At 42.2% G+C, this 17,227-nt stretch overlaps 1 protein-coding gene across 1 annotated transcript; it reads left to right on the top strand.

Annotated features, from left to right (window-relative positions):
• Positions 1-212: 212 nt before the first annotated feature.
• On the top strand, positions 213-15,978 carry zgc:162200 (uncharacterized protein LOC558638 homolog). Its single transcript, XM_062392131.1, has 10 exons — positions 213-415; positions 1,932-2,265; positions 4,447-4,659; positions 4,850-5,002; positions 6,580-7,092; positions 8,056-8,937; positions 9,446-9,625; positions 10,614-10,765; positions 12,039-12,399; positions 13,481-15,978. Exons 2-10 carry the CDS (start codon positions 2,014-2,016, stop codon positions 13,484-13,486), a joined length of 2,712 nt encoding a protein of 903 aa, XP_062248115.1. The 5' UTR covers positions 213-415; positions 1,932-2,013; the 3' UTR covers positions 13,487-15,978.
• Positions 15,979-17,227: the final 1,249 nt, after the last annotated feature.

The raw sequence follows: 17,227 nt of genomic DNA, 5'->3' as shown, positions 1-17,227 counted from the left end.
TCAGTCATTCGTTCCGGTTTTTATTTCTTATTTAGTGTTTGTTGATATAATATATGTTTTTATTAGTTTAATAATCGTTATAATTTATACATGTGAATAAACAGTACACGTTTTACTCAGCGAATCACGGAATATAATCAAATTTGCTGTGGCTGCATTTCGCCGCAGCCGAGCTAGGGGGAGCAGGAGTCCCGTCAGGGTTTCGGCGCGCTTTTGACACTCGACCTCCGGGAGAAACGCGAGACGAGCCGGGGGGTGGGAGCAGAGACAGCGGCTGTTCAGCAGAGACTCGCCCGGACTAGCAGCGCGATCAGCGCGATCAGCAGCCGGCGCACCCTGACAGCTCCCGGAGGATGTGCGGCGCTACCGTCTGATGGCAGCCGCGCGAGCCGCTTCTTTGAAACACGACCGCACGGTGAGTCGCCGTCCATGTAGCTGTTAGCTAATTAGCTTCTCTGACAGGATCCGACCGGGGAACATCCCCCCGTGTGTCCGGGTCGTGGATGTCGTCTTCCCCCGCTAGGCCTGGTCCAATCTCGCTAATTCAAAAGCTAACTCACCGGTTGTCCACATTACTCAGGGTGACGTTGCTTGGTAGCATCGCTGTGTCGGTGGCCGTGATGCTAAAGCTACGCGTCCCGGTGGCGTCCCGGTGGCGTCTATTTTGAAACCTTAACCCCGTCCTGATGCGCGTCACCTTCCCGGGGCTGTAGCAGCCTGCTCCCGGGGGACATGGTGAACATATAAATTGTTTTTAAGGTGTAATTACGTATTTCAATTCACCCCAATGGAGGGGGAGCAGATGCACACGGTACTCATCGCCTGGCACCGGGACAACCGACGGCTGCTGTTTCCATCTTCGGTCAGAGAGGAGAGGACGAGGGGGGGGAATGTGGCTGACTCTGCCCCACCTAGTCCGACACGGAGGGTCACATTCATCAGGATTATTTAACAGACACTTACATACGTCGAGTATTCAGCTGCCATTCGGGACCATCTGGGATTAGTGATGGGATGTAACGGAGCTGATGTTGAAAAGAAACAGCGTTATTGAATAGTGGCAGCGTGGTCACTGCGGTGAGGCGAGGAATCACCAGTTATACGCTTGTTATAAGCCACAGTGTTTGTCACCAGCTGTGAGACAAGCATTCAGATGTTTAATCCAGTTAAAGTAGGAGCTTAATAGAGCAGAAAACTACTGTGTTATAGTAAAAGTAGGATCATCAGACTATATTAAAGGTAAAAGTACCATTTGTGAACGAATTCCTCATGCAAAATAACCCATTCCTGAACAATGTGCATTATATTTTTGGTTAATATATATATATATATATATATGTATTCCTGTGTGTATATTACTTTAATGTCGCAACACATAAAGGTGGATCTAACAGTTAGTACTTCAGATACTGCTTGGTGGCCGGTGAAGCTGTATCTGAATCTCTTTGTTCACAGTGTCTTCATATTGATGGATAGAGAGATACAAAGATGGATAGATAGATAGATAGATAGGTGGATAGATAGATAGATATATACTTACTTTATTGATTCCAGAAGGTCAGCTTGTTCAGTTTATTAGATTTACTGGCTCTGATGCCGCCGCCCCAACAGATGCTCACAGTCATCAGTGAATCAGTATATCAAAGAACAGTAATAACTTATAACATCTTAAAAAGCAACATGGCTAGCGGATGTTTACAGGTTATATATAATTGCTCGCTGCATCATTTCAGAAATTTGGGGCTTGGATTTGCATCGTGGCTATTTGGTCTTTCAGTACTTTCCCACACAACCAATCCCAGAATTAATCTAGCCTCAGGCAGTTTGCTTAGTTGGTCTCACAATACGACTCACACTAAACCGCTTTGCCATCCTGGCCATTGTTCTGAGTACTTTACATAACCACCATCTTTGTGTTTTTGTTTTTCTAGTTGGGAGTAATGAGAGCGGACGAGTGAAGGAGGCAAGTGTCCCAGTAGAACATTCGGCAGTTAAGTGGGAGGCCGGGCAAGGATGCTGGAGGCAGATGCAGACACAGCAGGAGCAGCAGTGGAGCTAGAAGGGGAGGCAGAGATGGGGAGTGGAGACTTGAAGACGGAGGTGGTGCGGCTGTCTCTGGAGCTCGAGGAGGCCACGGAGGAGAAGCTACAGGCCGCCCGCTACGGCCTGGTGGTGCTGGAGGAAAGTGCGGCTCTCAAGACCAAACACAGGCAACTGGAGGAGGAGCATGAAGCCCTCAAAGGGGAGCTGCAGCAGCTCAAAGAGGTAGGAGCACCGCAGGGCACCTTGTGGTTATATTTATAAACCAAGACAACCAATCAGTTTAGATTAATTTCATTGTGAAGATTTCAAGTGATATTTTCTAATAAATTCCAAGTTCACATGTAGTTTATTGTATTTTTTTATAGAATGCTCATGTTAATGTTTTCCTCTGTGTTGAAAGAATACTACAGGATTATTGAACATAACAGTGGTTGCAGTCTTTTTATATTGGTAGAACTGGGCAAGTCTGATGAACTGTTGCATTATTGCCAGACACAATGATCAAGAGACAATGGAACCGTGTGTCTTATCATGACTTCATAATGTAAATACTCTCAACATTTAAATGGTTGACATTTTATGGATACACGCTATTTCTGCTCATGCTTCTCATTGTAATTTAAGATCTGACAAGTTCCCTAAAGACACATCCTCTAACAACACATGTTTTGTATATTACATTTAGAGTTGTACTGATACCAGCATGGGAGATGCCTGCGGAAATGCTAGGTCATGCATCTGTTAGTATGCAAATCTATGTACAGATCAGATACCTAGTCTTTTAAAGTATATTTTGTTTCACCCAGATAAAACTGCAATGTGTTCATCCCGGAAATCCCCTGCTGCCAAGAGCTGTTCATAGAGCGGCAGATGAGGAGTGATATTCGTTAGAGTAGTGTTAGCCAGATTTGGCTAAAATGTCAGCAGGCTGGCAATATTTCACACTGGAAAGTTCACCAAGTACAACATCAACTCGGTGTAGGCACAAATGCAAAGTCCAGTTATTGAGATCAATATCAGGATAAATGGTATTTAATTTGATATATCTACCAGTGAGTCATGACATACATTTGTTTGCCCATCCCTTCAGTTCCTTTTTTGGTAGCTGTCCATCTGCTGCTACCCTAACAGCTGTTTTACAGTTCTGATGTCATATCATACTGTTGCAAAGACTTTTGAAGTGAGGAGGTCTTCCTCCACAGCATATCTTTAACACTTTTAACATGCTGCATTTTCACTGTTTGCCTTAATCCGATTTGGATCCTTAACTGCATAGTATTAAGGATTGAATGAGGTTAGCACAGGATCGCCAAGATGAACAGATTAGTACAATATGTCAAATCTCAGATTATCATGTAGTACATGCCTCCCACAGATGTATTATGAATTATGGCATATGCCTCTCATTTCCTTAATCTTTTAAACAAACAATGTGCTTCCCTTTTTTTAAATTGCCCCTCCTCTTGTTTTAATAATTACCCATTGTGCAGTAAAGCTGACAAACAGATTTTATGGACATTGTGTGTATTAAATCTTCGTGCCCTTTCTGCAGTCGTAACTATGATGTAAATGTCAATAAGCCTTGAATGTGTTTGTTATTGTTTGAGCAGACATGGTTTTAAAAAACCGGTTTATGTAAGAAGGTAATCCCATAACATTAAATTCCATATTGTAATTGTTTCATCTACCTGCTTAAATTAGGTGACCTATAATGTTTAAACCCTGCTTATGGGTAGTTGCACATTTAGAATAACACTAAAAGTGGTGCATCAAAAGGTTTTCTAACTGCACATCAAGCAAAGCTCTTTAGGTCTGACGGGACACAGTGGTACAGAATTTCAGCTATTTAGATAATCTGCATAAAGCTAACTTCTCGGCTGTTCACCTAACTAGGCTTTGGCTGGGGTTTAACAAAGCAGACTCGTGTGTTGTAAATTATAATCATTATATAACTGAACCGAGATGTTCAGCTGAGCATGTTTAGTACCACGTTCATTTCAATTAACGCCTTATTTGATCGTATTTTTTTTTTTTTTCTTTTGAAGTCATTGGTGCATAATGTGTCAAGCTGGCTAATTATGGCAAACTGGGAGGAAATGCATGTTACTACGACGCCAAGAACAATGCACAAAATACAATGCTTGTGGAAGCTGCTGTTACGGTGTCTTGTTACTTAACCATCACAGCTATTCCCTCACTGGTTGGATTACAGTTGATGGTTGTCGGGGAAATTCTCTTCCCTGTTCTTTGTTAAAGATGTCTTCACTCATGGTTTTTTGATAAGAGTAGCACATCTACTTTTGTCTTGAAGCACCACAAATGTTCCAGTATGTGTTACATGCTGTAGTCTGCTGGATTCTACGCACTTTGCCCTTTCCTAAGCCCTTTTTTGTTTTTGTCAAGGCATTTTTAGATTCTGTCAGCCACCAGAAGCGTGCAGCGGCTGATGGAGAGTGCCGGGAGGAGAATCTTCTGCAGGAGACTGCCACGAAGGAGGCTGCCTTGGCAACCCGCATAGAGGAAGTTCAGGCCGAGCTCAAGCAGTCACGCCTTGCTCTGGGCAATGCACATGCAGAGATCGATAGATTGGGGGTAGTCTCCACCCAGTTAAAGAAGGTATGGTGTTCTCTGCCCCCCTGTATGTTGGTGATGTACTTTATTCTATCATGTCCCATCACTTCATGTCAACTTCAGACTGAGCCCCTCTTTGCCACTGTATAATGAACAGTGCATGGCATAAATTTGGTAAGAATGTGGGTAAAATCTGGTGTTTTGCAATTATTTGACATTGGATTGTGTTTCCCAGGAGTGTGAGTGCCTGGAGGCAGAGAAGGGCCATCTGAGGGATGAGATGAAGGAATACAAAGTACGTGAGCTGCGCCAGTTGCAGGACAATGGCGAGCTTGAAGAAGAAAACACATCTCTGCAAAAACAGGTGTCTGTGCTGAAGGAAAACCAGGTTAGTTATTACATTTGCATTGCTTTTTAGATTTAAGCTCTACCTGCTGACTATGTCTGTAACTGGAAGAAGGGTTAGATATACAACAATTTTGCTTCCCAGAACAAATTAATTAAAAAAGGAATATTTTGGAGCGAATGTGCTTGTGTGCTAGTGAAGCACATTCAGTTGTTGAGACTCTATCAGGTCGTTGTCGTAGTCCACAACAACAATTGTCAATGATGGAGTCAAAACCTTTCCTATGACTGCCGTGCATTCTCTGCTAACTTAGAATCTCTAAGATGTTTGTTAAAAAACTTTATAATCAAGTTACAAATGTGAGACTGGAACGGCCTTTGTTTAAAGAGGATGCCTTTTCCATTACTCAGTGAATTCCCGGTATGGCTGCTTCCCTTGAGAACCAGTTGCCATGCACAAGAAAAATAGTTCTCGGGCAGTATGCCACTGAAAATAAATATTTATAGTTGGAAGTAGCACTGTGACTAATCACCAGCAGTGTCATGAATCACAGATGATTGCAGGACATTGCAATTGCTTAAGGAAATTGTTTACGCAATGAAGATTTATATTCTGATAGCAGTCTGTCATGAGAAATAGTGAAATAATCATCAACTGATGGGGATCAGATAAGTTTCAAATGACTATTGATGAGTTATATTATTTTAAACAGGCACCGACAAGTTATGTTGAATGATGCTCTGGACATACTGTATGGTTGTGAGCTATTGAGTAAATGCATCTCAAGCTGCCTCGCCCATTCAGCAGAGCAGTACTGAACTAAGTGGTTATTTTTGTTGTGTAGGTGTTTGACTCCATTATAATTCTATCATGTGTATGTGCAGTTATCGTCAGTTTTCTTTGTATCAAAATAAATCAAGATGGGTCAGACATTTAAACAAATTTGAGGTAATCCTCAAACTGAACAGACGTTAAATTCATATAGTCTTGGAATTATAAACTACTCGGCCTGTTGAAAATGCTCCTCAAACATGTTGTGTACTGCAGGATAAAAGATTTTAAGTATTTGTGTGTTCATTTTTTGGTACTTACGTGATGCTGTCTTTGTTTTGTCATTGGTTGGAATCTTGAGGGTGTGAGGCGAACGCTGCCAAGGGCAGAAGGACCTTCTGTGTATATTGAAGCTTTGCCAACACAAATTGTCCGTGACGAGATCAAAATATAACAGATGCTTGCTTATTTATGCTCGACCTGTTACATGATTTATATATTTACATAAAGCCTTGTCTCTTGTTTTAGATGAAAAGCCAAAATGACCTTGTGTACTGTCAGTCATATACTAATGTTACATCTTGATCTAATTTTTAAATATATACTTTCATTTTTATATAATTACCCCGCATTTAAAATGTGAATGTAATGAAAATCATAATTGGTGCTGATCATTAAATTATCCCAACAATTATAATTTCCCTTGTTACTGTTTGTCCAAGCCTCTAGGTATGTGACTGTAACACTGTGTACTGATTTACATGTTGGAGCTAGAATTTGATTCTATATCTGTTTAAAAAAAACAGAAACACTTTCACGTGGTCATTCTTTATTTTATCACATTTCAGGTGGAGTTTGAATCAATAAAGCTGGAGCTGACCCAGAAGAACGAGGAGCAGGATGAGTTGCGAGCTCAGCTGGAGGAGGCAGGGAGGCTGAGGGAGATCGCAGAGATGCAGCTGGATGAGGCTCTGGAAGCCCTGAAGGAGGAGAGGGAGCAGAAGAACAGTCTGCGGAGGGAGCTCTCCTCCCTGACCCTTCACCCCTTCGATGCTGTGGGGAACCTGGAGCTCCACTTGGACCAGCTGGATGACAGCCAGGAGCGGGGCCAGGGGGGCCAGGGGGGAGAGGGAGAGGGAGAAGACCAGGACAGCGGCTATAACAATGGTCCTGGCTCTGCTCCCAATTCTGCTCACCCTCCTCACTTGGGGGGCTCCAAAAGTAACGGCCTCATCCACTGCTGCTCTACTCCGCGCACCAGTGATGTGTTCCTGCGTGCTCCAGCTTCTGGGCTGGTGTCGGATCTACTGAGTGAGCTGCACTTCTCAGACAGTCAGAAACTGAAACAGCAGCTCCTACAGGTAGGTCACATGACCTGTTTTTTAATAGGATTCATAGTAAGTAGTTTTAGTATTCGCTTGTGATGTTTTGCAGTGAAGTTCTTCTTTTGCCTGTTCACACATATCTTTTGCCTGTTCACATATATAGGTATATATATATATATTAATATAATTACAATAATGTTTAGGCAGTAGATATAGAATAAAATACCCAAATTCATAAATGCACCAAGAGTTTTAGGCAGTGATGCAAAGGCACAAAATGGCTTCTGCATATTTGTAATCTACCATGTATAGTGCCTGTGCACAATCTAGTCATTAACATGCATCACATTGTTGATTACATATTTGTTGCTTATTTTACGGAATTGTCTTCATGTTTATATGAAAATAATATATTAAAATGTCTGCCACTTTTTCAAGTGGCACTGAACAGTGAGTTTCCTACAGGTTAGTTCATGTGACTAAACTGTCACAGATTGTCGAGACTCAAATGTCAACTGCTTCCTGCTCTCGACCACATCCGTGACTCGGTGATGTGTCTGTGTCTATAATATCAACAAACACCTACTGCCATCTACAGAGCTTCTCCAAATAACTAAGTCAACTCACACCTGGTGTAGTTGTGCTTTTCAAGTTAAGGGTACTTAGAATAATGAAGGATGTCTTGAGCTGTCAATGCTCCTGTATGAGGGAGATATATAATTCATGATGCACTTAAACAGGGGGTTGGGCAGCCCTATGCACCAGATGTTGAGAGTGTGGTGTGGAATGGGGTCAGCCATTAAAAATGCATTGAGTAGAGGTTGTTGGGGGAGACATTTATGTTATAGAGAATGTCCTTTTGTTTAATGAAAAATGATCTGTTCTATTCTGTTGATTGAAATAGATCATTACTCAATTCATTGGCAAATGAAATTCATAGTCAGATTCATACTGCATGTTCATTCCTCACCTCATGAATTTCCCCTTGTGTTCACTCAGGCTGAACGAGATAAGTCTGGCCTGTCCAGCAAAGTGGAGGAGCTGCAGATGCAGCTGGTAATGTCCCGGCAGGCGCTGAGTCAGCAAGTGGACAAGGTTGGCTCCCTCACCCAGCAGCTGGAGGCCGTTCAGAGCAGCCAGCAGAACCACCAGGAGGGAGAAGACGGGGGAGAGGGTGAAGCGGAGATTGATGAAGGTGGCAATGGTGTCTTTGACTATGAGGTAGACACCAAGAGCAAGGAGGTGCTGGAGGCCCGCATGCGTTCAGCCAGCGAAGAGCTTCTGAAGGTGCGAGATGAACTGACTCAGGCAGGAACTCGTTATAACACTCTCGAGCAGCGATACAAGCATGAGAAGGATCGCTGGCGGGGAGAGGCCCAGGAGCTGGCTGACAAGATCCGTCAATGCATCAAGTCTAGTAAACAGGACCAGGATCGCATCAGTGAGCTGGAGAAGGAGATCGGAGCCACGCGGAAAGTGGCGATCGATTCCGAAGGGCATTTAACCGTTGCCCAGGAAGAGCTGCTGGCGTTCTCTGAGGAGCTGTCCAACCTCTATCACCACATCTGTGTCTGCAACAACCTGACACCCAAGCGAGTCACCCTAGACTATTACCGTGACGGTGCCAGGGCGAGTGGTTCAGCGAGTAATGCAAGAAGAGCACACCAATTATACCTGCAGCAGAATGCCCAGAAGAAGACTCGGCCCAATGAGATGTTCGTCTCCAAAGCTGCAGCATTGCAGTTCATGGGAGAGGTGGACAGTGCAGGAGCCAGTGGAGACTCTCCTAACTGCCCTGGGTCGCCCACTCTGGATTTCAGGGACCCGTCTAACGTTCGCAACTTGGTAGCGGTCATCCGTTGTCAGATCAAACACCTCCGGGTAAGACAGTTCTGCTTGTCACAGTCTTTTATCTCAACGAGTACTTGAATGTTTGTGAATTTTTTTTTTTATCCTGAAAGCCTATTTTCTTCTGGGTGCTTTTCACCCTGCACAAATTTCTCACTGAACTTAATGCTCAGCTCAGACTGTTAACTAGCTCAGAAGCTGCCATGTCTGTACAAATCCATTGCCTGCTGCAGGACTTGCTGACACGTGTGTGTGGGTTTGAATGGATTGGATTATGTGGGGTCAAAGTTGTGCCTTCACTGCGGAAAATCCTTTCAGAAAATTCCGTGTTCCATGTTGTGAAGAACATCCTGAAACGCATATAGATGCCCTTGAATTCTCAGTTCAAAAGATGAATTTCATGTGTTTATTAGTAATAATGTTGAAGAAAAATCAGAGACTTAAATTGTGTGGTTTCAGCCAGTAACTAAAATTTCAATAAAAAAATCCCTTTTTAAATTGAAGCAAGGGTAACTATATTTCTTTAATTCTGTTTGCTCAGGTGGCGGTTGACCTCTGTCGTCAGAGGGGGGCGATGCCTTACTCGGGGCTCAGCATCAGTGGGGAGTCGGAGCGGGATGCCGAGAGCCTCTTGGAGGAAGTTCTTAAACTCAAGTCCCTTCTCAGCACCAAGAGGGAACAGATAGCTACGCTCAGGACGGTGCTCAAGGCTAACAAACAGGTAGGTCACAGTAAAGACACTGGATTGGATATAATCTGCCCATTTTGTCTGGGTGAATGTATTTCTCTGGTTTTCCATTTGAGTGTACTGCTGTAAGCCAACCTGACCTGTCAAGGACTTATCCCTGAAACACTGTCCTCTAACGTTCCCACTGAAAACCAGCTTTCACACATCTCTATTTTACTGAGAGGCCCTGGTCATTAGGTAAATAGTTTATTGTGAACTGCAGCCTTCCTTCTGATGCCTGCCGAAAGAAATTGGCCAGAATAATTATTATTTTATAATGTGAGAGGCTTTCCTCATCATTATCTATGCATAATATTCACACGAACAGTATGGTTGACCCGTCTCTTCAGTGTCTTGTCTAGACAGTCCCTCGGGCTCACATGGCTCTCCACCTTGAGTAGAGAGCGAGCACACCGCATGACCGGCTTCATTTCCTGAGCTGTCACTCTCCCTTTTACGCACATGCATACACACAAACACAAACAAGGTAATCTGCTTGGCAGGAATATGCCCCCCTACAGCGGTTTACCTTCTCAAGTCTGGTTTTCTAGGGACTAATTTCGGCCCCCCTGTGTGTCTGTGATGTACTTATGTTCTTAAGAGACTTTACCATAAAGTCATAGGTACGTAAAGGGGAAAACTTGGAGGGACAAACTATCCAACTCACAGTACTATTGTTGTACTGTTAATTGATCTAAGAAAGTCTATCAAAGATTACTCTTTGACATGTTGGTGTCACTGGGAACTGGAAAAGTAGGGACAGCGCTCATAGCTTGTTTTATTACTAGTTATTCGGTCGGGTAACTAAGGTAGATCCTGCGTAGGATGATGTTGTCATATTAAAATAAGGGTATTATGAAAATATTTTGTCTAATCTATATAAATCATCATGATAATATGCGCTTCACCTTGAGGGAGTCACATAATGATGGTGGTTTATTATCTTGTGGTTATAGTACACTGGTGTGTTCTGTCTATGCAGACTGCAGAGTTGGCCCTGTCCAATCTGAAAACTAAGTATGAGACAGAGAAGAGCATGGTGTCCGAGACGATGATGAAGCTGCGGAATGAGCTCAAAGCCCTGAAGGAGGACGCCGCCACCTTCTCTTCCCTCCGAGTTATGTTCGCCAGTCGGTAAGACTTCCTTTTTTATCTCTGTTCTATTCAGCAGTGTTATAAAGGAGAAAGGGACTTGTGATTCTGTTTTTTTGTGTGGTGTGACACAGGAGCTTTTAGATTGATTTAAATCTCTTTCAACTGAAATACAGAATGTTGACCAGCTCCGATTGTCTGGTCTGTGCCACTCTGCCAGTGTTCTTCATGCTTAGTAATGGTGCTGTTGTTGTGGTGCAGCTTTTGCTGCCACGCATGTAATAAGCTTACCACGCTTATTACGCCTGTGGACAATCCACTGGTTCACATGAAGATTACGAGCCACATGCTTTGCCCTGTGCCGATGGGGGAGGAGGCAAGGACAGATTTGTCGCATCAAGCCAGGTCACCTCAGGGACGGAGGAGCCACATGTTGGTGGGAGATAGGAGGGGGGGGGGACATGAGATCGAGTGAGAAGGTGCTTTTGAGCGTTAATACCTCACTCACAGTCACTAATCACTAACCTCTTCTGAGCAGCAGTAAGCATTTGTAGAGGGAAGATTTTTCCAAGTCTTTAAATGAAATGGTTTTGTGTTTTTAGACAGGCAGCAGGAATGTTGGTTTTCCTGTTTGTTATCTGAGCGAGACTCCTGCATCAGCCTGTGTAGGGCCTCATCAGGCAGTTATGAGTTGGCATTCGATTATCCTTAAGACGGATTGGAGAACAGACAGACGTCAAGGACTACAGCTGCAACAGGCTAAAGACTAAAGCGTTTTAAGATCCCCTGCTTTGAATTAAGTTTACCAGGGCCATCATGTGGATAGCTGAAGTAACTGCAATTCCACAGGATGATATTACAAGGGAGTATTTTTTAACTCTTTATCCAGTCAAAGTATGTTCTTACTGTTGTCATCCATTTTGTTCTAGCTCTTTAAAGTATTATTTGTATCAATAAACATCAATTAATTAATTGTTTTTATATTTAATTATCAAGTTTGGCACCGGATTCTCAAACGTTTACAAATTTTATGAAATGTTGGAATATCGCTTTGTCCTTGACATCTTATAAATGTGTTTGTAATATTTTTTAGATACATTAAACTAAAAGCCTACTCAGCAAAAGGCCTTTTAGATGAATCAATATTAAAAATAATCTTTACTTGCCATACTAGTGTTTGGTCACAGCTGGTGTTTTAAATGTGTGGTACCCCACTTCAAGTCATTTAAGCATGTGTTTTGTGTGGCATTGTGCTTTAATGTGCGCCTCCCTGCTTGTGCATGTTGCATCTTTACCTTGTGTGTGCATCTCTCAGGTGTGACCAGTATGTCACTCAGCTGGATGAGATGCAGAGGCAGCTGGCAGCGGCCGAGGATGAGAAGAAGACACTGAATTCGCTCCTGCGCATGGCCATCCAGCAGAAGCTGGCTCTCACTCAGCGACTGGAGGATCTGGAGACGCCTCTGTCTCCCCACAGCTTGAACAGCAGCCCTCGCCGCTCCCGAGCCAAAGAGCTGGCCACCAAGTCAGGCAGGGCCTCTCGGAGTCCCCGGAGCAGTCCTGCACGGCCGCAGCTGAGGAGCAGTCCGCGGGCAAGCCCGGTTCTCGGCAGCAGCGTTCCTGCCATGGCCACACACCACCTGCGAGCTCTAACCCGAAGCCTCCACACAAGCCCTGTAAGAACCCCTCTCTCTGTTTGTCCTGACAGTCCTGTCCCAGCAGGCAGCCGGCCACGTAGAGGCAAGGGTCTCCCGCGAGACGCCACTTTCATTAGAAGTCGTAGTGTCAATGATTTCTTTAATGCCGAGTCAAAAACTGGCTATTCCCTCACACGTAAACGTTCCACTAGCTCTGTGAACAGTGAGGTCATGGTCAAAACTAAAGTCAGTGACTCAAAGAAGGCTGCGTCAGGCCGCAGGGCTTCAGCCCCAGCTCGCCAGGACACCTTCATCACAACCCGCGTTATTCAGGCCTCTTCCACCAGGCTAAAGTCTCCTTTGTATACCTCATCCAGTGATCTAACCTCTTCCAAAGCTTTGTGTGTGTATCCTAACAAATATGAAGCATGGAGTGAAAATAAACAAAAGCCTGATCTAATACCAAACTCAGACACATCTGTGAGAAGAAAGCAACCTCCAGCTCACAGGTCTAATTCTTCACAAGCAGCCGCTGCATGCCGTAACACCGTTCAGTCAGACCTGGCGTCCTCTCAGATGAGTGCTAGGTCTTCAGGGGCCATGACCCCCACGTCTCTCTCTGCTCACAACCCACCTGGTAGGACCAGGATGACAGGGATCTGTAGAGAGTCTAGACAAAGAGCCTCCTCTTCCATGTGTAGAACCATAGAGGAATCACACACTAACGTTAGTAGGGGCTCTGGTAACAAAGCTCAGGCTGCGTCTGGCAGGGCCCGGAGCTCTCACTCTAAATCATCCCGCAGGCGGTGAGAGAAAGAAAACACAAGATTTATGATCTAAACTAATTTACTTTATCTATGATTAAACCATCAATATTAACTACCTTGTTTCCTTTTGTTATAAAATACCAAATAAGCTATCACTAATATTTGGAACATTTGCTTTTGCACAAATTTTAAAACATCTCTCTAAACCAAACTGCCTTTTACTTGCTGATCCTTTATACGTGTATCGATCTCTTGGTCCTTATAAATTATCCTCACCTTTTTTACATTCATATTATTTTGTTTTGCTTGAACTAAATGTTTTCTTTTGTCTCTGTCCCACCCTGTCTCTGTAGCGCTGAAACACTCCTTCCATTACTCCAACCCCCCTCTTCTCCATAAGGACCTGTCTTCATGTTGACTCCCCGGCTCCTTCCTCCTTTCCTGACTCAAGACATCCTGTTCATCCCAGACACGATGCTACATTCCCCACTCTACCCTCCAGAACCATGGATTAAAAACACAAAAAAAAGCTAAAAACAAAAGTTACAAAAATAAGATCTCTCATCTGGCCCTCCTGGTCTTCTCTGCTGGGGAGTGGAGAAACCTGCATGCAGCCCGGAGAAGGATGAAGAGACAAATGTGCTGCTCATTGCTCTGTGAAGTCATTGACTGTGTCTTGTCCGAAGTTCTAACTTCCATCTGGTCTTGATCAAAGCTGTGTGTCGTGGTCTACCGCTAACCACTATTTATTCCACAATGAGACTATTCACAATCAGTATTACTGTCCTCAGCCTTTGAATCAAGGCTATGATCTGTTTTATGTCCTTACCCTTCTTGCCTTTAGTCTGGCATCCTGGTCAGGTCTGTCTGGCGTTGTTTAGTGTGTGTAAGCCTTAGATCATCTGTGAAAGGTCTCCCAGGTAGTGGTTTTAATAGAGCAGCTTAGCCTTACTAAAATGATTTCTATCCTAAAAGTAGAGAGTTTGACATAGTCTCGAGTTTTCTCCCTCTTGCTGGTGGTACAGTTACATGCCGTTATTTTGAATCCGGCTTCAGCCACACCCTTTAACTAAAGGCCAGTAAACATACGTTTCATTGATTTGAAATGGAACAGACATACGCTCACCACCTCAGGTCAAACGGTGATCAGACACTTGATTGGGGAGATCTTTAACGTGCATTTGACTTTGCAAACTATGCAGACCAAGTCAGGACAGTGCCTGTATACTCTTGCTGTTCTTGAGGATCAGTGGGTCATGGGAACTTACCCTCACTTTGAGTTAATAGTGGCTGACCGCAGCCCTTTACAACAGCCATATAGCATTTCTCATTACAATCAGCTTTGTGAATCCACCTGGGAGGGCATAGTGGCCCAAATGCAAGCATATTATTGGCTGGTAATGTCACCTTCTCTGGGTGTTGAGCTGTGGTTGTTTAAAAACACTGGTTAAATTCAACTGGTCTGTTGGGCCATGTTCATTTCTCACGATTGCAAAAGTCACAACAGTTTCCCATTCTGCTTCTGCTTTTTGTCACTCCGGCTAAGCAGCGATCGCCATGTTTTGTGTTTCATCACTTAACATCCCAACGCTCATGTGTGCTACCAAAGTAAGCATGTTTTAAAGAAACACTGTTACCCACAGCAAGCTAAGTGTCTTCTCCTGGGGCTACGGCATCCATCGGTTTCACTTAGTAATACTAATCACCTTAGCCGGCTGCTTGTAGAGAACTGAAACAATAATGTCACGTAATTGCATTAATGCAGTATTTTAAATCTAGCAGCCCGATATATTTCACAACAATAAATAATTTATAGAAACTAAAATATTTAAAAGCAAGATGAGAAAGCAAATTAAAAAAAACCTTAACATGGAACCATACACGTAATCATATGTACTGCTTATACTGTAGTTTGCTGGCGGCATTTCAAACGTCAACATTGGCACCATGACACCACCTGTCTGATTGAGTTCAGTTTATCATATTCAAATTGAATTGATTTAGATGTGACCAATCATGACCATGTTCAGAAATGGCTGTTTAACAAATGAGGAAAAAGTTTGGCATACATTTTTCAACTTCATCTGTCCTGTGGTTCAAAGTAAAAAGAGCCCACTTCCTGCTGATCTATTTTTTTAAATATTATTTTTAGTGCCTTGGTTTTTGAACTTGTCTGATGTTTTTTTTTAGACTACATGACATTTTCTTAAAAGAGAAGGTACAATTCCACACTGTAGTTTGAAGTTATGATTTCTCTGCGTCTGAGGAAACTCGGGGAGCAGCTTTAGCACTGAATACAATTATGTATTTTTGGTAATAACATTTTCACTTTTTAGCTTGCATGCCTTGTATGAAGTCATTAGTGTTGACTAATGAATAATTTGACATCAGATTTACCTTGAATGAATAGTCGCCACTATTTATTATAGAGACGTACTTCTGTGAGACAAGTTACTGTATACAAATCTGAAAATGAAGCACATAACATCAAACACATAAACAATATTACTATATGGTTTTGAGAGGGTTATTAACCAGCTCTTGTACTGAACTGTTTATGAACTTGTGCTAAAAAGTGAAAATGCTTTACGAAAAATGTCATAATACTTTGAAGGTTGTAAAATGATTCTTTTGATCTATTTAATTCACTCTGTGCACATGGCTGTATAATTTAAGTACCGTTGTTGTATAATATTTTAACTGTATTTATGTGGTCTGCATTCTGTGTAAATTTGCTCACTCCGCATAATACATCCGGTGGTCCTCAACTTTTTATGTGTATGCAAAGTGGACCTTTCATTGACCTGTTAACCGCTTTCGTCATGAGGAATAAAAACGAGCCAATGCTGTACACTGACTGTGATGTTTTGTGTTGAAATAGTGCAGCAGAATCCTGATGTGCTTTCACTTCACCACATGACATCATCCAACAAAATACTACTGTTTTGTGGAAAAGTTTTTTCTGAGGCATGTGATGGAAAGTGCTCATTCTATGGTGCTAGTGGATTCTTTTCATAATTGGGAGGAAAATTTGAGGAAATATTCCAGTTGTCACGTTAATAAAATCTGGAGGAATACATATCAGTGAGCAGTTTGAGTAATAAGATAATTGAAATGACTTGACACTTTAGATAAAGCTAAAAAAAAATGCAGTTTGTTTACAAATAAGTTTGAAGACACGGTCCTGAACTTATTTTGAAACTTGCATAGAATAAATAAAATCAGAATCAGAAGTATTTTATTGCAAAGTAAGTTTACACCTACAAGGAATTTGCTCTGGTTATTGGTGCATACAATTAACATAGAAACATAAAACGCAATAAATACAACATACATAGGAAAAGCAATAAAAAATTTAAAACCAATATATATTTACTCACTGTTTACTTCTTATTTACTCACTTTTTTCCAATATTTATACAAAGTAGCATTTATTTTGACAAACATTTCTGAATAAAAATATATGAAAGATAAAAGATATAAAAAGTGAAGTGAAAAGTGAAATGCAAAATGCAAATCAGTAAACAGTGTCCGATTGCAATATGCACTCCTTGCAATCGGACACTCCTTCCACATGTAATATTAATAATATACAGCATACATTGAAGAAAAAATTGTATTATTCCTGAGATATTTGGAAGGGAAGTGGTACAGCAAATATGATTAGTAAGTGGTTTTGGAGAAAATAGTGAAGATATAAATCAGCTTAATGTTCTTTTTATAGTCCATCAATTTGAGTGATTGAAATACTAATGATACAGAATTATGCATCATAGATTTTAGCCTTCAGGTGAGCAGTAGGACTTATAACGGAATTTAAATGAGAATATAAATAAACCAAAACACAACTTTACATGACATATAGATTCAGTTTTAAACAAAACTATAACCTATGTTAAAATATTCTCCTTTACAAATAAAATATAAAGAAAACACTTAACTAAAGAAACACAGCCAAATATGATAAACAACAGATTATTATTATTTTTAGAAAATGTCATATGTGCCTGTGACAGTAAGCTCCGGGGTTGTGATTGGCTGCGGGCTACTGGAGCCCCTCCCACTGGCTTAAGTTGGCATAGCGGGGGCGTGGCTCCGGA

The sequence above is a fragment of the Platichthys flesus genome, chromosome 7 (assembly GCF_949316205.1).
Source record: "Platichthys flesus chromosome 7, fPlaFle2.1, whole genome shotgun sequence".
Lineage (NCBI taxonomy): Eukaryota > Metazoa > Chordata > Actinopteri > Pleuronectiformes > Pleuronectidae > Platichthys > Platichthys flesus.
This window is presented reverse-complemented; position numbering and strand designations above follow the sequence as displayed.